Source organism: Toxotes jaculatrix, chromosome 4 (assembly GCF_017976425.1).
Source record: "Toxotes jaculatrix isolate fToxJac2 chromosome 4, fToxJac2.pri, whole genome shotgun sequence".
In the NCBI taxonomy this organism is placed as follows: Eukaryota; Metazoa; Chordata; class Actinopteri; family Toxotidae; genus Toxotes; species Toxotes jaculatrix.
The window spans coordinates 24,289,060-24,315,291 of record NC_054397.1 but is presented as its reverse complement, the minus strand read 5'-3'; the positions used below and the strand labels follow the sequence as shown (position 1 = coordinate 24,315,291).

At 42.6% G+C, this 26,232-nt stretch overlaps 2 protein-coding genes across 7 annotated transcripts; one reads left to right on the top strand and one right to left on the bottom strand.

The window, feature by feature from the left end:
- The first annotated feature begins 185 nt into the window (after positions 1-185).
- clgn (calmegin) lies at positions 186-10,036 on the top strand. The gene is made up of 15 exons (XM_041036092.1): positions 186-360; positions 2,618-2,887; positions 3,056-3,129; positions 3,311-3,369; positions 3,759-3,900; positions 4,099-4,180; positions 4,302-4,494; positions 4,652-4,841; positions 4,952-5,065; positions 5,178-5,334; positions 5,599-5,814; positions 5,935-6,051; positions 6,162-6,306; positions 6,454-6,608; positions 8,435-10,036. Exons 2-15 carry the CDS (start codon positions 2,618-2,620, stop codon positions 8,507-8,509), a joined length of 1,989 nt encoding a protein of 662 aa, XP_040892026.1. The 5' UTR covers positions 186-360; the 3' UTR covers positions 8,510-10,036.
- Positions 10,026-16,239, bottom strand: scoca (short coiled-coil protein a). 6 transcript variants are annotated; one of them, XM_041036093.1, is made up of 4 exons: positions 16,000-16,239; positions 12,990-13,061; positions 12,824-12,904; positions 10,026-11,910 (listed from the first exon to the last, which is right to left on the bottom strand). In XM_041036093.1, the coding sequence occupies exons 1-4, from the start codon at positions 16,061-16,063 to the stop codon at positions 11,768-11,770; spliced, it is 360 nt and encodes a 119-aa protein (XP_040892027.1). In that variant the 5' UTR covers positions 16,064-16,239; the 3' UTR covers positions 10,026-11,767. The 6 variants fall into 6 exon arrangements, with proteins under 6 accessions (XP_040892027.1, XP_040892028.1, XP_040892029.1 ...); XM_041036094.1 differs by having other exon boundaries at positions 12,824-12,901; XM_041036095.1 differs by lacking the exon at positions 16,000-16,239 and adding an exon at positions 14,261-14,372.
- Positions 16,240-26,232: the final 9,993 nt, after the last annotated feature.

Sequence of the window (26,232 nt, the reverse complement as noted above, 5' to 3'; positions counted from 1 at the left end):
AGTTAAATGCCTCACACCATTTCGCTTATCATTACAGTCAACAGCGTTGCTGTCTTCTCCTATTATTTGATGCCATTTCGGTGGCACGTGAAGGCACCATTTACGCTCTCCATCTGGAAGTGCGCATGCCCACTCGCAGGGACTCGCTCGCACTCATCAACCGCGCGCCGTTATCCGGGCCAAGCTGTCATTTACGGTCCATCTTCACCAGCCGACAACCGTGTCTTTCCCAGCCGTACACCGGGGGCCTCGGTTATCCTCTCAGCGGGCCAAACGCATAAGACACTTCCTCAGTTTTTTTCAAAACGAAGAAACAGCGTTTATCGAGGAATTTTCTCTTCAGTTACAAGAAAACGCAAGGTTTGTTTGTGTGCGCTCATTCATTCTCTCCATCCCTCCCTGTGCGACATCACTGCTAACTTAGCAAGCTAACCGTTGCTACCCATTTCTTCAGACTAACAAAACATGTTTGGTCACACATTACTTAATTTGTTTTTATCTTATAATTGTGTGCTTAACGCCAGAGCACATTCAGTTTGTGTGCTCCGTTTATGAACCCATTCATTTGCTAGCTACCAGCCTAACAGTTAGCTAGCATTAGCTAGCGGAGCAGGTGCTGCAGCCAGAGCTATTCATCTACAAGAGTTTGGACGTTGCAGTGTTCGGTGGCAGCCATGTTAGCTCCACAGTCCTGTCCTTTGACCTTTTCGTTGTAGTTCTTGAATCTTTTCAGCCGTAGTCGTCTCCTGTATAGTGATGTAAACAAAACAAGAGCTTTTTGGCTGTGTTTAACGTCAACTAGAGGCTGGTAAGGGAAGCTGCCGCAGTGCACTTGGACTATAACCGTGTTAAGCAGAAGGACTGGAGCTTGATGGGGAATAGAACTGGCTGTGGCAGCTGATACCAGACAGAATAGCTGATTTTGTCAGATAACTAGGAGAATGGGGCCTGTTTGTTTTTAACAGCACACACTAGATAGAAGAAACGGTAGTCAGCTCCTTTGCCTACAATGATGAGGTTATTGTAATGGATGTGGGGTTGAGATGATTTGTCACAGCCTGTGACGACCTTACCTATATTTCTGTTGGACTGACATTAGGAATTATATTTTCAAGATGTCACAGCATGCAAGGTTAAGCTGTGACATGTTTGTCATTAGGAAATAGCCTAAAGCTGATTCTCAGAAAGGCCAAAATCGGAATAATTATGTCAGTGAGCGTTATTGATTAATTAATTTATTTATAGGGTTTTTTGCACTAGTTTCTCTGAAATTAACCTTTTTGGCCTCCGTTCCCTCCATGGACTTGTAACCTTTAGCTACACTGTATGTTTTTTGCACACTGCAAAAACCATACCTACATCTGTGAGGTAAAGGTGAAAGACCCTCTTCATGCCAAAGCAGTTGAAACTTACAGTAAAAACATCAAGTACTATGCCAGAGAGCAGTTAGCTCTTTTATGGACTCAAATAAAAGTCACTGGTCAGAATGGCAAGACACAGAAATGACTATTCAGTTTGCTCTCCTAATGTTGCTGGATGAGAACCATCTCTGGCTCATTCTTGTTAAAGTCAAGAGGCCAATTCATTGAGGCTCTCAACACTCCACTGATATGAATGTGACCGCTTAATAGCTTGACCACATTCTGTGCAGTGTAAAGACGTAGCTCAAGAGAAAGTGATCCTACTTCTGAGACTCTGAGACTCTAAGTTGATTATAACAACTGCATCAAGCTTCTGAATTTTTAATGTGTATATGTTTTGTATATTCTCCTATCAGAACGTTGTGTTTTTGTGTTTGTTTGTTTTTTCTTTCTTGTCAGCCACCTCTTCCTACGTACGATGTGGCCAAGATTTCTCAAACGAATCCTTTTGATCCTCCTGCGCTCTGATGTTAGCAAATAGGACAACGCCAGTGTGGGAATTAAAGTTAATTAGGAATTAAGGAAAGCGTGCTGCTGCGCTGTCTGCAGTGATGCTTTTCATTTCCTGCTGCTCACAACAAGAGCGAGCAGGTGTGGCCTGATCAATAGGAGGTCATTGAAGCTGTTGTTTGGTGTAACAGATCTCTGAATTGTGCCATTATTCAAGCAAGGTTATCTTCAGGCTTTCAGATGCATTTTGGATTGTCATCCTGGGCATGTACAATCTACAAATTAGGATCAGAAAAGGATGTGTAGTGAAGAGGGTTAGGGTTATGTAATTTCAAACAGGCTAGTTGTATGCTACAGATTGTTTTTGGTATAGTCCCAGAGGGAGTCTGTCTTTATGTTTTAATCGGTGCAAATACATCATATCAGAGAAGAAGCAGATGTAAAGTTTTTTTGTGAGATAAAGATGTGATCTGAGAACACAGGCCTCCTATAAAGCAGCACTGTACTAATGTGACCTCCATCTCTTCTGTCCCTCCCCCGCGCACACACCCCGTTGCTCTCTCCACAAATAACATTTATCTCACTCACACCTGCCTCTTCTCCCCTTCCCCCTCCCCACCCTCCCATACCACCCTCTCCACACCACCCTCTCCACACTTTGCTTCTCACACCATGCTCACCCCTACACTCATTCACTGTTCACCATCCTGCTATGACCTCCACCCTCTCCCTTTTTTCTTCCACAGATGAATTTGGACAGGGGTTGGATGTGGCGCTTGCTGCTCCTATCCTCCCTGGTTGTAGCCACAGTGGTGGCCCAGGGGAAGCTGTCGGAGGCTGATGTTGCAGACATCGATGACGACATGGGCTCGGACGAGGAATTGAATGTTCTGATGGAAGAGGAGGAGGAGGAGGCAACGGTGATGGATGAAGAGCAGTCTGAAGAGAAAGATAGCAAGGGCACAGCAAGTGGGAAGGCTGGCAAAGCTGAAACGGATGCAAATGTCTCCTTCCAGGTCAGGAATGGGTCATAGGTCTAGCAAAGGGCATAAATGCAATTTAAAAAAAAAAAAGATTTATATTTAAGTAGATCAAACCTTAAAGGGTCTTAAGGCAGTTCTGTATGTAGAGTAAATGGCCTTGTGTATGACAACTTTTAATTTGTGTGTTTTTTTGCTCCCCAGGTGACATACGTGACTCCAGTTCCCACCGGAGACGTGTACTTTGCAGAGACGTTTGATGATGGATCTCTGGGCAGGTATTGCTTGAGAAATGGACCACCACGTCCTGCTAAAAATACATCATAAATGTTTGATGCATGCTGGGATACACGAGCCTCCAACGGTATTGGGTGACCAACTTACAGAATCAGTGGTTTGTGTGTTGTTTACCTTTTCTTTGTGTGGAAGCTAAGTGTTTTTTGGTGCTGATCTTCACAGGTGGCAGCTGTCAAAGACGGTGAAGGGGGACGCAGACGATGACATTGCCAAATATGACGGTTGGTGCTATTCTCTCCCTCTGCTAATATAGACCTCATGTATGATCAGGTCTCATCTGTGATGCAGAATAAGAATATATTAACAACCAGGGGTGTTATGTTTATAGTATTGGACATCAGTCCTGTTGGTTATAATAACGCTGTACTTGGCAGCACAATTGCTGAGAAATGAGGTCACGGCACCTCAGCTGGAGGCGTTAAAAGTGTTTGCAGTGTTCTGTTGAATACACTAAAGCTGTTTCAAGCATCCATACGTCCCTGTGATTAAGATATAGTAGTAGTAGTAAATAAGATGTAAAATATTATCATAACCTATAGTCATGGTAGCTGTGGCCACAAAAACAAAAGCCAGGTTGTTCAGTGTTTGACGCTCTCGTCTCCGGCTTTAGGGAAGTGGGCTGTGGAGCAGCTAAAGGAGAACAAGGTTCCAGGAGACCAGGGCCTGGTACTCAAGTCCCGGGCCAAACACCATGCCATTTCCGCAATGCTGGACAAACCCTTTGTCTTCCAGGATGAGCCTCTGGTCATACAGTGAGTTCAGACGTGCATAGACACACACCTCACACACACATCTAGTCTTTGTTCATGCCAGTGGACTTTTCCCTTAAGGTGCAGTGGTTAGTGGATTAATAAGAACCAATTTAAAATCTGTAATTTCCATTTTACTGGTTGCTGTAGAAACCGATGACCAGGACTTGTTGAACAGTTTTTTTTGTGTTGTGGTTGTAGGTATGAGGTGAATTTCCAGGATGGTATTGACTGTGGTGGAGCATACATCAAACTGCTTTCTGACACTGATGATCTCAGTCTGGTTAGTATTCATGGTTTATTCTGCTTTACTTGCTAACCTGTGTAAACTCTGTACAGATTTCACTTAAACAGACTCAAGATTTCTTCATTAAAATTCGCCCTGCGTATGTTCTGTTCTGTAGGAGCAATTCCACGACCGTACACCCTACACTATCATGTTTGGACCCGACAAATGTGGCGAGGACTACAAGCTGCACTTCATCTTCCGCCACCAGAATCCTCTGAACAAAGACATGGAGGAGAAGCACGCCAAGAGGGCTGACGTCGACCTCAAGAAGTTCTACACTGACAAGAAGACTCACCTCTACACACTGGGTATGTAGGAAAATAAAATGTATATGTATTAATCTTTAGTGCTATTGCTTTTTTGATTTCACAAAAAACACAAGCCTAAAAAAAAATCCACTCTTACCTTCACTGTATGTGTGTTTTTTCACTTATTCTCAAATGCTGCGCTTTGCCCTGTTTCCAGTGCTGAACCCAGACAACAGCTACGAGATGTTGATCGATCAGTCCAGCGTGAGCCGTGGGAACCTGCTGTATGATGTGGTGCCTCCAGTCAATCCTCCCAAAGAGATGGATGACCCAAGCGACTCCAAGCCTGAGGACTGGGACGAGAGGGCCAAGATTCCTGACCCTGAGGCTGCCAAGCCTGATGACTGGTGACCGCAACCTCCGTGCTCGTAGACAGAACAGATCTTGTTGTGGATTTAACATGTAAAGGCCTCAGTGATCTTAGTAAATAACAAACATTGATGTGTGTGTGTCTCAGGGATGAGGACGCACCCGCTAAGATTGAGGACCCTGACGCCTTGAAGCCCGAGGGCTGGCTGGATGATGAACCAGAGTTTGTCCCTGACCCAAATGCTGATAAACCAGAGGACTGGTAAATGCGCTCATTCTCAGCAGTTCCACAAAAGCCAGCCTTTATGTTATTTATATGAAGAAATGATTCGGCCTGACAGCTCTCTTCTCTCTGTGTCCTCCTCTGTGTGCAGGGACGAGGAGATGGACGGAGAGTGGGAGGCACCACAGATTCCTAACCCAGCCTGTGAGACGGCCCCTGGCTGTGGGGAGTGGAAGCGCCCCATGATCAACAACCCTGAGTACAAGGGCAAGTGGAAAGCCCCACTGGTGGACAACCCCAACTATCAGGTAACAGCTGCGTCTTACGAGTTTTATTTTACTGTTTGGGTCCAGAAAAATAAAACATAGACACTGATAACAGATCAGTTTTTAACTTATGTATTTACTGCTCATAGTTTTTGTTTTTTAGAACATGAATAATCCTGTGTAGCACTCAGCAAAGACACTGTTATGTTATTTACTCACACACATGCTGTATGTTTGTGCTGCAGTTGAAAACATCCCGTGGTCTTTTTCCTCTCATCATTTCCTTCACGTTCTTTTTCTCCTCAGGGAGTCTGGAAGCCTCGTAAGATCGATAACCCGGACTATTTTGAGGACCTGCAGCCATTCAGGATGACACCCTTCAAGGCTCTGGGCTTGGAGTTGTGGTCCATGACCTCCAACATCTACTTTGACAACTTCATTATCACCTCTCACAAGGAGGTGGCTGACCGTTGGGCCTCTGACAGCTGGGGGCTGAAGAAACTGGTGGCCAGCGCTAACGAGGTGAGTGTGATGTAAGGGCAGCGGGAACACAGAGCGCCACCTTTACACATACTTACATTCACACTATGTTCATATAATTTACCACACGGCTGTCTCTCCCTCGCTCCTTCATCCCATCAGCCGGGGATTTTTGCTCAGCTGATGATTGCAGCAGAGGAGCGACCATGGCTCTGGGTGATCTACATACTGACAGTAGGCCTGCCCATAGGACTGACTGTGCTCTTCTGCTGGCCAAAGGTACCATGAGCCACGCTGTGTAATTCATTTCCTGTGTATTTCTGATCATATACCTGTTTTATGCAGAAGTTCAGCTGAAACACCCATGAATCTTCTTTCTCTGTCCCCAGAAACCAGACGATGACTACATGTACAAGAAGGTGGATGTGCCCCGGGCTGATGTAGAAGAAGAGGAAGAGGAGGAGGAAGAAGAGGAGGCAGCAGCAGATGAGGAAGACAAAGCGGCCGAGCCTACAGAAGGAGCAGCGGCTGCAGGTCAGTCTTCTGCTACTGCTGGATTGTCCACAGTATTGTAGACAATCCAGTATTGTGGACAATCCAACCACAAATTCTTTTACTCCTGCGTTGTCCTGGATTGAATGCCATGACCCTCACTGTAATCACCTTTACTCTCCTCTAAAGCAACAGAAAAAGCCGAGGAGGAGGAAGAGGATGATGCCGATGCAGGAGGGGACAATCTAGAGGGGGATGATGAGGAGGAGGAGGAGGAGGAAGAGGAGGAGGAGGGAGAAGGAGAAGAGGAAAGCAAAGCTCCAGAGAGAACATCAGAAGATGAGGTTAGTGTTGCTTTGAGTTGTTTTACCTGCACAGCAGCATGAGCTGGTGCTGTTAGTAGATATCTGAGGTTCCAGTGCATTCTGGGAATTATCTAGAACCAGATCCTCAGATTTCACTACCTGCTTTCTCTTTAGATCACTTCACCTTGATCTTTAGTCTAAGTTATACATTATCCAGTGTTCATCTGGTTCAGAATGGTATGGGATGTTTTAGTTTAATGGTTTCATTTAGCTTCATTGATGCTTAGTGGAACTAAAGTAAAAGAAAAATCCTTTTCAGTTGATTAAAGAAAAGCTTCTTCAGAACTCACGTGTCTAAATCTAAATGCATGATCAAAGAAATTCTAACAGTGTGAAATGTATGGAACATATTTTCACAACAGAATGACAGCAGCTAATACGAATCCCTCCATGTGCCTGAGTGGCTCCGTTTATCCCAAAAGTGTGACTCAGCAGTCACGCTTGTTTTAACACACATGTTGGGCTGGTAGTTTTACTCATGCTGAAGTCTTAGGCTCTGAGCTCAGGGCTAGAACGGCATGTTTTTTGTATGTAGTTGTTTGTAGGCCACAGAGGTCACAGCTTTCATGATTTGTGTGTGTACTGTCAGGGTTAAACTTGCAGCGTCTCTGCAGGTCCTTGGAAATGTCTCGCCACGTCTTATTTCATATCAGCACAATTCCCTTTGTTAAAACTCACACTTTAAAGTGGCTGTAATCATTATGTTGATATTAGCAAAGGATCACGTGACCACTTTGTATGTGAAAGGTGTCACTTGTAGTAACAAATCCACGGAGAATTATCGTTTCGATTCCCCTCAACTTCACAGACCTTTTCTAGCATAGTCACGGTTTTGCTTTTGCAGCTGCAACTTTGTTATGATTCATACTCACCAGTGTTGATTCCTGCAGCAGCGGGCTGCTATTTTCAGCTAAAACTCCTCTGTACACCACCAGCTCAGCACCAAACAGCAGACAGACAAAGCTGGAGACAAGCTGATGAACACAGTGGAACATTTAGCAGCTAAAGAGCATGATGTTTTGTTTTTTTAGATACCAAAAGAGGCTTTAACAGGAAGGTGTTACTAACAATCATCAGACTAGAAACACATCTCCAAATTAAGCTCATGCCTGCTGGATGAATCATAAAATATATGAAAATATAAATTCACTATCAACTTAAAATGTGCTGAAATGCCAGCGTTGCCTTCACAACCTGTCATCAATCAGTGTCAGTCAGAGTTTTATGTATTTAAAATCCAGAATTGTTTGGATCAGTGAAATAGTGAGTGACTTGGTAGGAGTGTGTGTCCCATCAGCCATGTGTACAGGACTGTCCGTGTGTGTCCTCCTGGATGTGCACGAGACAAACAAAACGTAAAAAAAAATGGCTCCATAGCACGAATCGATGTCAAAAATCGATTTGACCTTAACTGATAATTATTGCAGGTTTGAGGGATATATTCTGCTCAAGATCTTAAAAAGTGTTCATCCAGTGATGTTGTCCCACTTGTGTCTCTTGTGACCTGCAGACAACACACACTGAACAGGATCATTGACTCACCTCTCTCCTGTTTAGACTAATTCATGTCTCTGACTCTGTGTCCTTGACCTAAATGTGAACAGTCAGGGAGTCAGCTCCTGGTTTCATTGTTAGTGACTGCAGTCAAGAATGATCATGCTTGACATTGAAAAAGTCCTTTCAAAATAAAAGTGGACTTGATGAAATGTCTATTGAGAAAAGTGGGACTGAGGAAATGTAAGGGCGATGTTGATGTCTCATCCATTAAATTTGGCCTTTTCCTGCTCTTTGTTTCTGGCCCAAAGCCGAAGGAGGGAGGCGATGTTGGCGAAGAGAGTCACAAACAGGCGGTGAGAAAGAGGAGGGTACGGAAAGACTGAGGACGTGAACGCCACGCCTACTGTCTCCCTGCTCCCCCAATGAGGAGGAGGTGGAAGGGCCATACCTGCTGCCGCTCCCCCTCTCTCTGAGCGGAGCAGCATGTAATTCCTCCACACCGCCGGGGAGCCTGCCGTCACCCTGGCTGCCCCATCCATGTTTTCTCCATCCCTCGGCTACACCCGTCACAGGTCTGCAGTTTCCCAAACCACATCCTGTATCACCCCTCATCTCGTCTCTCTTCTTCCCCTCTGCTCGTTCAACTATCAGATGAATTCTGTGGAGATTTTGTGCATTTAGCTGTTTTCTCTCCTCCCTCTCTCTCGAGCTTCCACGCTTTCTTCATCCCTCTCCCCCCCTCTATAAGCCATCGCTGTCAAAATGCCTGTCAGCCTGAAAACCTCCGCCTCTCCCGCCTCTGTTCCTGTTCAGCCCGTCTCTGCTGTCATTCTTCTCTCTGAATATACGCCACCATAGATCTACCAGTCTGTCTCCCCTGAGAGCGAAGGCAGCACAGAGCGTCTGCACTGCTGTCGACTCCAGTTGTTTGTACCGTTTCACAGCATATCATAGGGGCTACATCTCAGAAGTTAGACTTTTATTCTTGTGTCCTTTGTTTTAAAGAACTCGGGCGAGGACACAGTTTGACAAAGTTGCTTCCTTGTTTGAAATTGTTCGGGTTTCGTGAGCAGGCCAGGAGGAGAGGACGCCAGGCCGCGAGGAAAGGCTGTTTGAGATGTTACTGCACGGTCAGAGCATTTCAGTGAAACGTCGCCTCAGCTTAGGTTTAAAGATTACCTCTTTAAAATGGATATTCTGTTTAGATTTTAGCTAGTTTGTCAGGAGCATCAGTTACTTTTATGTGTGTGTGTTTTTTTTTAACTAAGTTACAGCAATTTAAGAAGTGAGGAATAGCACTGGTAACCCTATTTATTGGTTTTGTTTGAATTTTAAGCCAGTATGAATAAAGATTTAATAATGCAGTGTTTTGAGTGACTTGAGGCAGTTCTCTTAAATATGACATACCGCTGATGATCTTATTCTGAGCCTAGGCTTGTATGAGATGTTTTTAAAAAACTAACCTTGTCGGCGCTTGCAGCAAAAATAGATGATTTCGAACGCCTTGGTCATCAGTTGTCATAAAGACAGTATAAATACATGGGTTCCTGCAGCAAACTGCTGGATATTAAACCTGTGAAGACATGCCTCATTCAGTCAGCACACAGCAGTGCTTTCCCATAATGTCTAGACTAGCTGGAGTTCAGATCTAGATCGTCGCCTGGGGAAGATGTTGATGCTAATTTATTTGTTTTATATTATTGTCTCAAGCTTTTGTAGTTCACATTCTTGCCAGATGCTGGCAGATAATCCCTGTTTACATTTGTTTGCAAATTGTACATTGCTCTTGAAAATAAAACTATTTAATACAAAAGAAAAAAACCTGTTCCGTCAGAAGTCTGATCAGATGTTTAAAGAGTCGTCGTCTTTGGGTGTGTAGGTGACAAAAGACCCAGAGAATGAAGTGATCATGGGTTTTTATTAAAACAAACATTTAAAGGCAAAGGTGCAGGGTGTCTACACACACTACAGGATGGTAATATGGTGTGTGTGTTTGTGTGCGTGCGGGGCATATTCAGCACATCATAAATTAATGAAATACTTATGTACAACTGTTAAAAATATCAAAAGAACCTCAGTAGATTACAGCATATACAGTGTTTAAAGCCTCCTGTAAACAGCTTCAGTCACATGATGTTGACACGTGAATTAGTGATTTCTGTTCTGGACACAGATTAAAGGGAATAAAAATGTGTTCAGATTGTTACTTTTCATCTCCTCCGTCCACTTATCCTTTTTTGTGATGTTTTCATCGGAGGCAGCAGAGGTCTTAGAGGACACACCCTCCCCCCTCCGCTCTACGGTCAGGACATCAGCGCATTTTACGGTCAAACCCATCCTCCAGCAGGCCTGACTGAGTGGATCAATAACACTCAAGGCCTCTTTACTGCTTTTGTTCCTGCAGTTAAAGGGGAAAGCATCTCTTTTCGCCCCTCCTCATCTCCCTGTCTCACCTCTTCCTCGTGTCGTTCAGCCCCCTCCTCCCCCGTCACTGCTACAGGATAAGGACGCGTAATGTAATATGCAGACTTTACCACTTCCTGTGCCAGTCTCGCATTACAGTCATTTATGACTTGATTTAAAGGGTTGCAAATAGTTCTTAAGGACAGAAAGAAAATCTTGAGCCACTCAGATTTAAAACTCAACCACTTGCAATAAAAACCTCACTGATGTTAGTTAAGACTTCGCACTTTGATGGAGCGCTAGTTAACACAACTTTTAGTTTCTCTGTGCTTTTATTTATGTTGTTATAGAGCTCTCCACGGTGCCTGTGTGTCTCCAGTGTCCACCTGCTATTAAGAAGTCCTCAGCAGCTCCATACAGTCTGCGTTTCAGTGACTATTAATTTAATTACATTTCATTGAATATGCTAAACTGTTCAACAAAAAGAAAATCATTTAAGAAGCGTATTACTCATACATGCCATCTGTGTAGAATTTTCCATTTTCAGTAATACTATCCAGCTTTCCAGCTTTTAAGTGGAGGAATACAGTCATGCTTTATACAGACAGGATGACACCCAGCCACGACCAAACGATCAGATCCAGCTGACGTAGAAAATACTTTACAAAAAAATAAATAATAAAATAAACCAGTGCTGAAAATGAGGTTCACGGTCAAACAGTATGCGTAATGTTAATGGTTTGTTTTAGCCCATTTACAGATCAGCCGAGGCAGGAACACTGTGTGGGAAAGCTGGGAAAACCACAGAAGAGTCAGAACTGTCCTCAAACCGAAAAACCAAGCAGGCATAAAACGTAGCTAAGGATTATTTTACAGATACTACTTTGACAGAGAGCATTAAGAAGAAACTCAAGGTACAAATGACCCTTAACCACTTCATGCACATACTCATTGGGTTTTTGTGTTTGTGGTTAAAGGGTGAAGTCTGGGAGGAAGCTGCTGCTAAACAGACCTGGGCCACATGTAATGTATCTATTTCTGAGCCAACTGGACGGGCGACAAAGTCAGTTTATGTTTCTGATGATTAAACTGTTAGCGCTGACTCAGGGTAAGACAGCTCAAATGATTATAGGAAACACCCAGGTGAGTGGAGAAAACAAACCCCTCTCCATGTCTTCACAGTGGGTTTCCTCTCCCAGCTGCTGACCTGGGACCTCGGTTGTTCTTCCGAGGGTAGCTCACTTCCGTTTGCTCTTAGCGTCGGTGGTCTGGAAAACACTGGAGGCCGACATGAGGTTCTCGATGTACTGGCCGAGGACCTGGTTCTCCGACTTCAACTTCAGGTTCTCCTCCTTGACTGCATCGACCCGGGCTGACAGGTCTGGAACAGAACAGTTCTGATGAAGCATATCGACACCTTCGCGTTGCGTCTGTGTTTTTACCTCACTGGCTAATTTAACAATAACCGTGGCAGCTAAATCTTTAAAGACGTTATGAGCAGGTGATAAAAGTTTTCCTGAGTTCACCAACAACCATGTGAGCTCTGCAGAGGGAAAATAAGAAGAGTAAATAGCCACTAAGAGAGAAAAGTTTCTTTGATGTTTCCTCCTTACGCCACTAAATGTTAAATAAATGTTAAATGTTGTGAGAAAAGTTATCAGGGTAAAGCTGGAACCTGAAACGAGCCACAGACTTGACTTTTTTCTATCTGAAAAAGATTTCTGTGACTTTAACGTTGCCGACTATCATCACCGGCCAGTATCTGTCATCCACTGGACAACACCTTGTGTTTATCTCGGTGGTATTTCTGTGTGTGAAGGAAAGATGAAGAGGGAGAAACAACAAGAAGCGGAGTGAGTGCATTAGCATGGGACTATATCAAGGCAGCAGAGTGGATGAGATGAGGAGCAACAGAAAGAAAAGAGCAGCAGAGAGAAGCATCCAGTGTTTTAAACCATCAATGTTGAAAAGAGCAATGAAAGACAGAGATGCTCTAATGGACAGAACAAGCACAGCATTCAGGGTCTTCTTTAATCTGGTTTGGATTAGAATTCAGAGCAAGGAGTGAAAAGGCTTTTCACTATATTTGAGGTTTTGGTGCAAATTTAATCATCCACGCCCAAGTTTCTGCGAGTTTAACGGCTTTCTAATGTCAAATGACTTCTTTTTTTTTTCCTCTTAGCAAATTGCAGCACACAGGCTCTGTTGTATAACTCTGAAGCCTTTTACTAACAATTTTTCCCACCCCATAGAAGACACAGGAAAGAACAGAATGGTGTGTGTGTGTGTTTTACCTTCCAGTGTGTGCTGAAGCTCCAAAACTTGATTTATTAACCTTGTCTTCTCCTCCATCTCCACCTGGTTCTCCATGTCTCCTAAGACAGACACAAACAGTTCCAACGCATTATCACATGGTTAGAGCATGATGCAGTTTTCATACACACATGTAAGCAGACGTACCATTTATGTCGCAGTTCATGATGGGAAGCTCGTTCTCCTGTTTAGTGTACAGGACTGCAGACTGACCGTCCACTGGAAAAGAAGAAGGACAGACACTGTTTAATGATTCATTTTATAAAGATGTATTCATTTACATGTGAGCAGAGGTGCTGTTTGTTGTAAGAAGGATCAGTAAAAATGATCTGATGGCAGAACTGTTCTAGTGAAAGCTTCTGCTTCTGTTATGCCCCATACAGCTCCACATCTGGGCCGATTCCCGCACTTGCTAATCACACTTCTCATCATTCCCGTTTTGTTACCTGTCAGTGTTATATATAAAAAAAAATAAGACGTGAGGTCCAACTTAGCAGCTGTGTGAACAGAGTTTGGTTGAGCTGTGTGTGGGTGATGGCAGCAGGGTGGAAGCAAACCACCGCACCCAGGGTGTGAGGCGATGCTGCCAAAGTATGACTGAAAAGTGTGTGATGAGACAAACACCTCTTCAGATATGGGCAGACTTCACTGTGTCTGTCTGCTTCCCAACAATCTCGTGTACTTTGCCACTTCATCCACACAGAATCGAGGGACTAACGACAAATTCGAGTCATTCATTCATGAAAAATCAGCATTAACGCAGCACACCGTAACTCCCACCCGCTGTGTTATCATACAGCCATCCCTGTAGCGTTTTGTTGCTTTTCCCCTGGTCCCTCTTCTGGGTCTTTCTCAAACATGGACCTGGTGTCAGGCTGTTGGTGCTTTCACCAGCTCGGCTAATCAGAGCTCCTCAGACAACCGTAAACAGACAGAGCAGACTCCACACAATACCCCCAGAAACGCGTGGACATCGTTGCTAAACTAGCAAATACACCGTCACATGCAGTATAAGACCCTGGGCTGATCGGCGATGAAGCTGTCAATAAACATTTTCCTATCAAAATGGGAAAAAGCTGGTCACACGCGAAGGTGTCCGATAATGGACGCGTGGACGGTGGCTATGTAAGCTAGCTCTGCCGCCGGCTACTGCAACACCAAATGCGAGGCTGAGATATCACCGGAATCAACCAAAACTAGTTAGCCTGGTTAGTCGAGTTTAGAAACGACTTTCTCACAAACACTTATTACTTACGTGTCACCGGACATCGGCCGGTGAGCTGCTAACGGCTACAAGCTAACAGCTGCTGCTATCCATCTTCAGCTTCAAATGTAGCTGCAGAAAGACGGCTGGGATTTTCACCCTCACAGTTTCCTGGTACATACAACAACAAAACGACCAAACCGTTTAAACTCACCTAGAGCTAGAAATCGCCCTGTAAACAGACCGGCTCTGAGCGGAGGTTGGTGATGTTAGCTGTGCTTCACCGTCAACATCGTCATCACGACCTCACTGTGTGTAGGTGACCACACTGACCGACAGGGGGAGCAACCACTGCACAACACACACGTACACACGACGCTTGCTGCAGTCCTAACAGATGCTCAGGCGTTCAGTCTTTTCTCTTGATAGCTAATCACACACACACACACACGCAGACATAGCAGCAGTTGGCAATGAAAACTTGACCAGCAATGTCAGCCCCACCAGACTCTCTCTCTCTCTCTCTCTCTCTCTCTCTCTCTCTCTCTCTCTCTCTCTCTCTCTCTCTCCCTCTCTCTCTCTCTCTCTCTCTCTGTGAGTGTGTGTGTGAGGTATCCTTGCAGTCTCTGCTCGCTCTGAGTCCATATGCTGCTGCTTGTTAGCCAAACCAAACCCTGGGGACACTGCTGCTTCAGCCAACAGACTACATGTCCAGTCCACTCTGCCTCCGTATTTTTCTCAGCCTCTCTTTTTTGCTTTCTTGCTCGGTGTGTCTGTTTCCCAAACCCTGTTAGAAATCACTGGCTGAAACTGTCAAAGCTGTTGTTTTCTGTGCTCCCGACTGCTAACATTTGTAGACACGTGCTTTCCAGCTTTCTCTGAAAGACACTTTATTAATGACCAAGCTGTGAGTGAACACAGGAGAAACCCAAGCTGTAATCAGTCAACAAGTCAGGGTTTGAGAGTCTGCAGAGATGTGTCAAGGGAAAACACAAGTTTTCTTTGTAAAGACATAAGCTAGAATATAGGTTAGAGTTAATGTTACTGTAGCACAACAGTAAAGTCAGGGAAATTAGCAATGTCAATAACATCTATATTTATTTTCTTCTTTAAAAAGTTACACAGTCTCTCTTTAAACTGTAGTTAGTGATATAAAAGGAAATTCAAAAGGCAATTCATCAACTGTATGGTAAATTTTTTTTTGCCTAAAATGTACTGGATAATTTTACAGATAATTCGACAGTGTGGTCAAAATAATAATTTAGATTTTTAAATGACAAACAGAACTATCAATCACGTCTTGCACAGGTTACACGAAAAGATTTGTGCAATATAGATTTGTTAGGAGCCACACCTCAGAGCACCACACCAGTCCTGTACCAGCACAGCACACCCACATAACCACTGTGCTTTTACAAGCTGTTTGTTTCTGCCTCATTGCCCTTTGTTCAGTCACACTCTTATAACTGCTCCTTCAACTGTCAGTCACATGTTCTGTCACCAACAACAGAAATGAAATGATGAGTTTGATTACATGTGTAGATATTTTTACAGTCTGGATCAATGGTACCTTTACACCTGAAGAGCTTCTTCCACATCAACAAGGTATTTTTTTAACAGTAAGTCTGTCTGTAGATCATTGTAACTGTGCTCTATACATAAACATAGGAATGTGCATTTAAAAACAATATTAGAAGAGTTTGCAAGAAGAATTCAGAAGTGTAGAAGGTCCCTGTCCTGGTGTTGACAGAGGTCATCTAACATGTTAAGAGCTGAAGCTTGTATAATAATTATACAAGCTGATGGCAGAACTGTTATAGAAATAATTCTGACTGGTGAAACCCCAACATTAAGCAGCTGGTTAAAAATACTGTTTACTTTGCACATGAAAGAGCAGAAAAAGATCTAACTGTGAAAAACAATTGAACAAACAACTGAATCGTCCCTTTTTACCTTTGTCGTCTGCCAGAGAGATGTTAGTGAATGTCCCATCGCCCTCGTCCACCTCGGCCTCCATGGCCTGACTCTCCTTTTCTTCCTCCAGCCTGGTTTCCTTTCTGTCTTTTATCTCACAGAGTCAGTCATTAGTGTTTTGAATTTCCAGCTTTTGTCAGTTTCTTTCTTTGTTTAAACTTTGCTCTTGTTTCTTGTCTCAGTCTCTCTTCGTGTCTTTTGGCCCTGCCTCCTCACACACCTGCTGCCTGAACCATTCACATTGTCACGGTTACCTGCTCTACCTGACTGGCAGCTCAGGTTACAGATTGTCATGGGAATGGGTCACCATGGCGACAACCGGACCAAAACATGAGACAGACGGCTCCAGCAGGAAAACTATCAGGGGTCAAAGTTTAAGCTCCAGTAAACTCACCTGAAAGGAAGACGAAAAAGATAACACACACACACATACATACACACAAGGGAGTGGACACACACACTTGGTCACTCATTACCTTGAAAAGTAAGAGTGTGTGCTGTTAACACAGGATGGTATGAACTGAAGTCAGTTCTTTGCAATGAGTTTGGTGTTTAAGCTAAAGGCTTCAGAGCAGGGTTGACCTAAAATGACTGGAGACAGAGGACATGCATGGGAAACTGGTTTCATCAGATGTGAGGGAGCAGCCTGCACTCTGGTGGTTACTGTTGAACACTGCAGATAATGTCGGTGACAGACAGAGACTCATGTTCCAGCTCAGTGCAGCCTGCAGTGACAGTGCAGTTTACACATACATGCACAGCAATGAAGAAGACCTTTCCAGGCTTTCATGGTCCAGTAGTTGTTTGCTGAAGAGAAACCAAGGTGACACTGGCAGCCTGATGATAAAAATAAATAAATAAATAAAATATATATATAGCTGTAGGTGAAAAACACAAAAACAAATGATAAAATGATAGGAAACAGAAGAAATAGGTCCTTTGACAAAGAGCAAAAACATCACATAAATAGATAATTAAAGTTCAATCTTGACTCTGGAAACAGCAGTTTGACACACTTTAAATCCATCTCCTAGAAATAATGTTGCCTCAGTTGAAAAATAAATAACTAACCAGTTTAAGATGTGCTAAAGGTTTGGTTAGGTGTAGGCTCAAAAACGACTTGGTTAAGTTTAGGGAAACATCATGGTTTGGCTTACGATAAGTACATTGTTAAGGTTAGAGGACCTTCATCGTCATGGCTACAGTAATAAGCACATGGTTAGAATGATGGTGGTGACGGTTAAAAGAAACAACGCAGACTGTCGGTTTGAAAAGAGCTGTCTCCTGCGTTAAAGTCTAATGTTTTCTCGACTCATCCGTCCACCGCTAAAGAAGGAAACTGCTGCTCGAGGATTGTGAGCTGATAACAGTGGGAAGGACTGGAAATCACATGTACTATTATAACATAATAATACAAACAAGAGAAGGACAGTCTAGCAGCCAAGTTAAATTGGGTATTTAAGTCCAGCCAGCTGAAAATAACTACTTACGTACTCTGTGCAGATAGTATGAATTATAGTAGACGGTGTTTTGTTGTCTGAAAGACAATGTGTTTGCATCTGCATTTCTCTGAGTTTGTGTGTCTGTATGTCTCCATGTTGTTATGTTTGTATCTACATATTCATGTGTGTGTTTGCTCACACACACTGGTGCATTCAATCTTTGGTGCATCTGTGTTCTTTTGTGTTTGCACGATCATATTTGAGTGTTCAGGATTCACCTGCCCCGTAAAACCAGAGGAGAAACCAACATTTATGGGAACACGTTCACGGGGAAGGGATAGCTGTGAACACACAACAGTTCATTGGTAATCCAAACCTGACCTTCGGACTGCAGCCAGATCAGCTCCCTCTGAGCACTGCTGCTGATCTCAGATCAGTTTTATCATCACTCACACAGAATAAAGAACAACAGTGCCAGCTGAAGTTAGCGGGTGACGCTAAAGCTGTGGTTCCACCCCAAACACTCGATAAATGCTCAGAGGCAGAGGCAGAAGAACACAGAGGTTCAAAGTTCACAGGCTGGTGGACGATGATGTTCCAGTGTGTAGAGTGAAGTTTGGTGGGTGTGTGTTTTTTTCATGTGTGTATATGTGTGTGTATGTATGTTGGTCATTGGCCAGTGTTAGGTTCTAGCACCTGTGGTACTCTGGGCCTCAGAGACAGCTTTACCCCCCCACACAAGCTCTAAGCTATATAAGATACAACACACACACACACACACGCACACACACAGCTAGATTCTGGCAGAAAGTTAAGCCCCTGTGAGACAGAGTGAGTGTGACCTTTTTTCTGGCCCCTGTGTGTGTGTGTGTGTTTGTGTGTGTGTGTGTGTGCGTGTGTGTGCGTGGGTGTTTCCATCTACCTTTCTTACCATTTGTATATTGAATGCACAACTGTTTGTTGGGTGAAAATGCAACCAGTGTGTTCTTTATGTCCTTTTCTTTCCTCTGTGTGTGTGTGTGTGTGTAGTTAATTATTGCTGTACAGTGGCAGCCAAGACGCAGAGCAAGATCAGTAGCAGGATTAGCAGCATCCACAACTTTAGAGAGAGAGAGGGTGTGTGTTGGTGTGACTGTTCTCTCTCTGTCTCTCCCCAGTGATAGTCCACAGACCAGATGCCCACTTTGGCACTGATGCTCTGCCAGTGTTATGCTAGGCATGGGGCATACACATACCACACACTCTCTCTCTCTCTCTCACACACACACACACACACACACACACACACACACACACACACACACACACACACACACACACACACACGTGCATACACGTGCATACACATTCACACACACAGGGAGGAGAAGAGGCTGTAAAAGAGCACTCGTCCATCTGTCCATCTCCCGGCTACTCTGGTACTGAGCACATCAGCGTGTTTGTGTCTCCCTGCAGTGTCCTCAGCATTGTGTGTGAGTGCGTTTGTGTGTGCGTGTGTGCGAGTGTATGTGAACGAGTCAAATACTGAATCTCTGCAGTGTGTAAGCTAAATCCAGCACTGTGGAAAAGCTAAAATAAACTGCTTCCTCTAGTTTTCTACAGTCAGTGATTGTGGAATTTGAGTTATCAAATGACACAGTTTCAGATACACTAAGATTTGTGGTTTAACCTTGTAAATTTGTATTTAAAACCCTCACACTCAACCATGAGTTGAAGATGTTTTTAAAAAATATTAATGTTCTTTTGGTAACCCTTTTTAAAAAAAAAATCAAATGTTTGTTTCTAGTTGTATTTGCAGAAATAAATTTTTTTAAAAAATTACTGTATTAGCCGCCCGGTTAGCTCAGTTGGTAGCATGAGACTCAGTCTCTCGGGGTCACAATCCTAACCTGACTAATGAACAAGTAAGTGATCAAATCCTGTGATTTTTAATAGTTTGATAAGTTGAATCACAAAATCTTAACATGATTAAAGTCAGCATTTTGTCTCCTCTGATTTTTACATCATCAATCTCTGAAAGCAACCTGAGAGATGTGGATGATGTGCAGGAAAAATGAGGGACCCAGACGGCTGCAGTGCAAGTCACAGCGAACAGAGGAGGACACAGAGATGTAAGCTGGGTCCCAATTCAAAATTACACACTAACTGCTTTGTGTACTTCATATGTACTGCGTGAGTGGTCGTGTTGATGACATTTCTATCCTGCCTCCTGCATGATCCACCCAGGCACCACCCCTCCAAAAGGAGTATTTGCAGTAGATGTGAGCACGTCTCACACGGACAATCTCCGGTTGCGTGCTGCATGTGTGAAAGGGCAGCTCCAGACAATGTCCTGGCCCGACTCTCCAGACATTGTCCAGTGTTCTGATCTGTGAAAACAGCTATAGATTTTCAACAGATTTTCAATTCTGTCGAAAAGTCAGAAGTTTAGTCTACATGCTGGTGCCTGTGATTTTTTTTCCCAGTGTGACACACTGCATGTTAAAAACCCAGAATTAATATGTAGTATGGATTGGAACACCGTGTCAGAAAGGAAGTAAACAGATGGTTTCATATTGGCTGTGACCTCTGACCTCTCCGATGGGAAGTATGAACGTGTTTATGAACACTGTTCTTCAAGGGTCTTAAAAGTAACATATTTTTGTTCCTCCATTCATTTACTTGACAATGTTTTGAAACAGTTGTTCCCTTTTTTTTTTTTTTTAAATCATTGCTCATGACTTGTTCAACAAACTGCTGTGTGCCACTGGCTGCTGCTTGGGTACAGACTGAAATATCTCAACAACTATTGGATGGATTGCCATGAAACTTGGCACATGTATTCATGGTGGAGGAATCCTAATAACTCTGATGACCCCCTAACTTTTCCTTCAACACCTTTGTCAAAACATTCCCATAAACCTCAGCTATACTTTGGGTTAACAAATAGTTAGAGAAAATGGTATATATAGGTATCTTATACTTAAGATATCTACATTTTTTACAGCGTGATTGTAAAAAATGTAGTGGTGTGAGTATACTGCAGGTAAGAAGTTTTCTGCGTTAAACTTTAGCAAGAAAAGCCCCAAGTTGATGTTGATTTATAATAATTGTATTTTTTTTTCTTGTTCCTCTTTTCACTGATTTGCTGATGTTTTTGAAACAGTTGTTCCTCTTTTTATTGGGAGGGCTTATGGGCTATGGCCACTTTCAAAAAGCCGCTGTAAAATAAGGACAGAGATATATATTATAGAGTGATAATTGTTATCTCTAGATTAAGGCACGTCATTTGGGTTTTGTTTTTATGTTAGGATATAACTCTAAGCATTGTGTTGTTATCCCATGCTCTGCTCCATAACAGGTGATAATGTGTTAAGTTTACTGTCTCACACAGAGACACACATATCCCTCTGTCTATCTATCCATCTATCTATCTATCTATCTATCTATCTATCTGTCTATCTATCTATCTATCTATCTATCTATCTATCTATCTATCTATCTATCTATCTATCTATCTATCTATCTATCTATCTATCTATCCATCCTATTCCTGTAAAAGTCCACTCCATGGTTTCCGGGCAACCATGAAAGGCTACAGTGTTAGTTTACGATCTCCACCTTACATGTTTCTCCCCCTTCTCCTCTCCTCCCCGATCCCTCCTTCTCTTTCCCCCTCCCTCTATTTTCCCTGCTTCAGTCTCATCGCACTCACACATACTCTGCGGGGGGAGCACAGGCACAGGCACACACACACACACACACACACACACACACACAGAAGAATAGTGGAGTCAGTAGAGTAGTTGCCTGTGCTCTGAACTGCCATTTCTTTTGGCTCTCTGTGTGCCAGAAACCACAGGACTGTGCAGAGCTGTGGATTCATCAGTAGTCACACAAATCACCTGCTCCAGTGTTGACTACAGAAACACAATAACACATAACACGCTGCCGAACATTCCCCAGCATTAATGAAAGTGCATGTAGCATGCAGCACAGTGTGTTTTAGAAAGTATTTTTCTACACACAAATATATTGTGGGTGGACACAAAAAAAGAAGTTTAACGTTGAAACAGCTAAACAGTTATTACAAACACTACCACAAAGGCAGGTTCGAAAGCTCTCAGTAGTTTTTTAAGCACGACCATGATCATTCCCTTAAATCTTAATTAAGTGATAATTATTGTCACCAAGACAACAACAGTCCCGAATAAGGGCTGTTTTTCTTGTTTGTACGATTCTGTCATCATTGCGACAAAATACTTACTTTAACACAAACCATGATGCTTCCCTAAACATCCACCCATTCAACCAAACCATAAACAAACCAAACCTTAACCATAGTGTCTTTTTATTTTTATCTGTTCTTACTTATTCATTTTTCTGCAGTGATCTGGAATGGTTTTTGAAGACACAGGCAAATGATGCTGTCCAGCTGGCTCCTTAATCCAAATTATTTAAAGGGGAATTTTAGTTTCAGAAAGTTCCTTAAAAAGCCCCAGAAGACTTGATGCTCAGCCATGAAAAGTGTAAGTAATTCATTTTAATGTGTAAAGTGGCACTTGCTTCTTATTTTGTCTACCCTTCTGTACATATATATTAGGTTTTTTGGAGAGGTTCAGATGTAAAAGAATTAACAGCTTCTCTATGCACTGTTTGCACGTGTTAACCCTTGTTTGCCACTGTAATTTAAAAAAAAAAAAAAAAAAAACAGAAAGGCAAAGTAAATCGTAAAAGCTCGACAGCACAACCATGCACAGAATAACCAACAACACCGTCCACCGCAACATCATGTAAAACCTTAATCTGAAAAAGGCGATTTTCATATTTTCACTTTGATGGAAGGATGTGCAGGTTCCTCTTTTAGATCAAACTACTTTTTAATAACACTTTGGCTCACTGAGCTCCCTCTGAAGCCCAGGGTGAACTTAATAAGACGTGTTTGATGAGCTAAAAAACAAGGCTGTTTGTCTCATTACTTGTGAAGGTGGCATTTACTAAGTACAAAGGTTTTTACACACAGCACAAAGACAGCAGACGCATTTAGGGCCCCCTGTGAGTCAGGGGCCTGGGGCTTAATCCATCCACCACCATTAGCTGCCTGGCATAGAGTGACTTCAACCAAATCTCTTTATCTCTGAGCGTGACTGAATCAATACGGTCTGTCTATAAACTTATCTAAAAGTATTTTGACTTTTAAGTTTCTTGTTCTCTAAGCAAATATGTGACAGAGAGACACATAGACACACACACAGATGTACGGTCACAAACCAGGAACAGTGGGTGAGCAGTCTGCACAGCTACTGCTTGAACCAGGATCAAATCGACAATCAGTCACAGCCTGATGTCAGTTTCACAGGAGTTACCTTCTGCACAGGGTGATCCCAACCAGACAGATTAAAATACAGATGTGAAGGCACTCGAGAGACATGAGAAAATCAGATCTCCCAGTCTGCGCATGGAGGTGGCAGAGCTGTATGTGACAACACTGGTAGTGTATTCATCAGTGCATGTGTATCTCCTCACCACACTAGAGCAGATTTATCATCTCTTTGAGTAGAAATATAAACAAAACCAAAACATGCAACTCATACAAATACATACAAGAAATAGGTTAACTGGCCTGCACATGTCGTCATTTATTTAATTGTTACTATAAAAATGCTGCCAGTTTACTCCCTTTGCTACATTTAGATCCCAGTTTCTTCAGTATGAGCCCACCTTGTTTCACAGTGACGCCTGTGGGCTCTCTGAGACTTTGAGAAGCACACAACTTAGTGGCTCAAAGATCTCCAACTCCTGTGAACACCAGTTAGTTTGGCAGCATGCTATTAAATGTAAGATTCACCACTGTGAAAAAATGTCTTTGGAATCAAAAAAATCTGGATTTAAAAAAATATGTATTTTGACCTCAGAGCTGCAGAGTCGGAGCCACCTTTCTGTTTTTCTGTTGTTGCATAGCCGAAACAGTTGTATTTAGTTGTTCTCTTCGCTTTTCGTCACTATGACTTAGCAAGAACGTGCTAAATAACAGTAATTAAGGGATATTCAGTGAGTATTTAGTAAGTCATTGTGTGAGTATGGGTGTGTATGTGTGTGTCTGTGCATGCATATGCGGTCGAGTTATTGACATTAGTCAGTGGTGGTGTTTCTCCAGCTGACCTAAGAGGACACAGAATGTCTCGATGGTGTCACAAAGTCACAAACGCACCCATGAGGTCATAAACATATATTATAAACTAAATTTAGAAATCAGACCGTCACGTCATTATGTGTCAGCGTGCGTGTAACTGTGTCCTAAATCCCAGTTGTTTTGACACTGACAGGAATCAGTAGATTTACACAGACGTAGTTTGATGATATAGCTTTCATTCTATTTTATCATCAGTTCAACTTTGTCCTTTAGTTTGTCCGTTTGGTCCCTCGTATGTGCGTGTGTTGGTCTTGTGCAGTATTTGTACAGGTGTGCTTCCTTGTAGATTTGTGAGACATGAGTGAGTGTATGTCTGTGTGCATGTGTGCTTGTTTGTTTGTTTTCCATAAAAATCCAATGTCACAGCCATGAAATCGGGTCGTTTCCATCAGTATAACAGTCTCATGTACAAACAGCACCTCGTGTTTATGTCTGTGCGTGTCTGTGTGTGACCGTAAGGCCTTTGTGTTTACAAAAGTGTAGGCCTGCGTATGTTTTTGTGTATGTGTACATATACAGGGTTAAGATGTAGTCAGCTATAAACAGAGATGTGTCAGTCATAATTGTGTGCTTCTCTCTGTGTGTGTCTCCTTGTGTGTCTCAATGGCATGTGCATGGTACTTAAGAAATTAACATATTTTGAAAGGAAAGAAGATGTCATTTCTTAATGAGAGAGGGCATATGCATCTCATTATCGCATCATTAGCATAATTACCCAGCATCCTTTGTGATCATGACACGCACATGTGGGAGTGTGTATAAGAGTGCGTATTTGTGTGTGTTTGTATTCTTTACAGGGGAGATTATTTTTCTCTGCCTTTTTATTGTCATTAACAGTCCACCCCCACATTCCCTGTCTTACCTTTCTCACGCTCATTTTTCTTTTCTTCTTTTTGCGTCTTTTCTTTTTTTTGAAAGAACCAGCACTAACAATAAAAACGAAACAAAACAAAACAAAACAAAAAATCTTCTGTGACTTTGGTTTTTTTCAGTGGAAGTCTGGCTTCAAACCCTTTTTCTCAAATCCTCTCCGTTAGGCTTTTTACTCTCCTGAAACAGCTGATCAGGCAGAAAACAATATGATTCTCCTCTCCAGCCTTCACGGCGAGTGCGGTCACCTCTTCTTCTTTCCCAGTCAGAGGTTTTAGGCTGTCGCGGCACCATGCACAAGAAGTAAACACTGTGGTAATGTGTGTGTATGTCTGGGTAACAATAGCATTCCTGTATGAAAAGTATCAGCTATTGCAGCACATCAGAGTCCAACTCACAGGCTCCCAGAGCTGTAGCCTGATTAATTTCAGAGAGTTTTTATTTTTATTTATTTATTTATTTTTGTTCTCCTCCAAGTCTTTTTTCTCCATTTCCCCCGAGGCCATGAGCAATATGAAATGAAGACATGAAGACATTAAATGAGACCTGCTTGGCTGTCACAGTGGTATATACAGACAAAGAATAGTCTAATTTGGTGGCTGGATTGTGAGAATTACCTTTAGCTTTGAATGCTACATGCTGGCTGAGAGGAGCGAGAGAGAAATAAGCAAATTTATTCCACACAAACTGAAGACATGCTGTAGACTGGCTTCATTCAGTCGCTGATAGCATGTAGGATGATCATATACAAGTGCTTATTCCAGTGCCATGCTGAGTTGTGGTAATGTTTAATTAATTTAATTAATTCACATCTTTAAAAAATTAAGATAAGATTTAAGATCAAATTTGTCCGTTCAGCTCCATGTTTAACAGCTCGGGTTTTATTATTTAAGTCGGGTGAGTTCCACCCCTCGCAGGGAAAAAGATCTCATCCACAAATGGTGATATAGGAGTAACTTAATTTTCTTGTGACGTATCTCCAGCTTTGAAAATCTTGGCCTGTTTGTGCTAATTATCACATTTGCTCTGGAGAGGACACATCTCTTTGAAAAAGGTAAAATAATAATTGTGAGAATGACCTCTTTCCTCTGTATTGTGTTGTGTGCCAGCTTGTGTGCTATTTACAGACACTGATTGTCTTCTGTAGATCGCCGTCTCCGACCCAACAAGCTCCAACTTGTCTCTAATTAATTGGCAACTTCACAACACTGATATAGCAAATGCAATAACATGAAAGTATGTTCCTAAACAAGAACAGAACATATATACTGTAATAAAGTCACCAAAGACCAACCAAGCCACATAAGATCAACAAGAAATCGAAGCCCACTTGCCAAATGCACAATTTTGTATTATGAATATCGATTTAAAAATGAAATTATTGTGCTTGTAACTCACATTTCAATAAGAAACAATGCTAACATGCTCATTTAAGGACTTCCTGAGATCAACAGTGAGCTTATAGAATACAACAGGTTCAGATTTTTTACATCTGTTTTGTTACTCACATGCCACATGTAGAGACATTGGTCTCTGTGATCAGTCAGCAGTATCTTCATCATGGTTTTTGCTGTAACTTCCTGAGTTAACACTGTCCATACAGGCAAACATGTACAACTGATTGGGACAAAATCCACAGTCCTAACTTTGTGTGAAAATGCGTTCTTAACTTCAGGTGAAGCTGATGTGAGGCTTCAATAGTCCATGTTGAGCAAATCAAGTAGGTGC

Excerpts from the sequence above, each read along its gene's own strand:
- scoca (XM_041036093.1), bottom strand. The coding sequence starts at position 16,063 with ATGGAGGCCGAGGTGGACGAGGGCGATGGGACATTCACTAACATCTCT. Across the intron at positions 12,905-12,989 it reads CATGAACTGCGACATAAATG|GAGACATGGAGAACCAGGTG; the intron begins GTACGTCTGCTT and ends TGTCTGTCTTAG. Across the intron at positions 11,911-12,823 it reads GCTTCAGCACACACTGGAAG|ACCTGTCAGCCCGGGTCGAT; the intron begins GTAAAACACACA and ends GTTCTGTTCCAG.
- clgn (XM_041036092.1), top strand. The coding sequence starts at position 2,618 with ATGAATTTGGACAGGGGTTGGATGTGGCGCTTGCTGCTCCTATCCTCC. Across the intron at positions 3,370-3,758 it reads TGACATTGCCAAATATGACG|GGAAGTGGGCTGTGGAGCAG; the intron begins GTTGGTGCTATT and ends CTCCGGCTTTAG. Across the intron at positions 6,052-6,161 it reads TGCTCTTCTGCTGGCCAAAG|AAACCAGACGATGACTACAT; the intron begins GTACCATGAGCC and ends CTCTGTCCCCAG.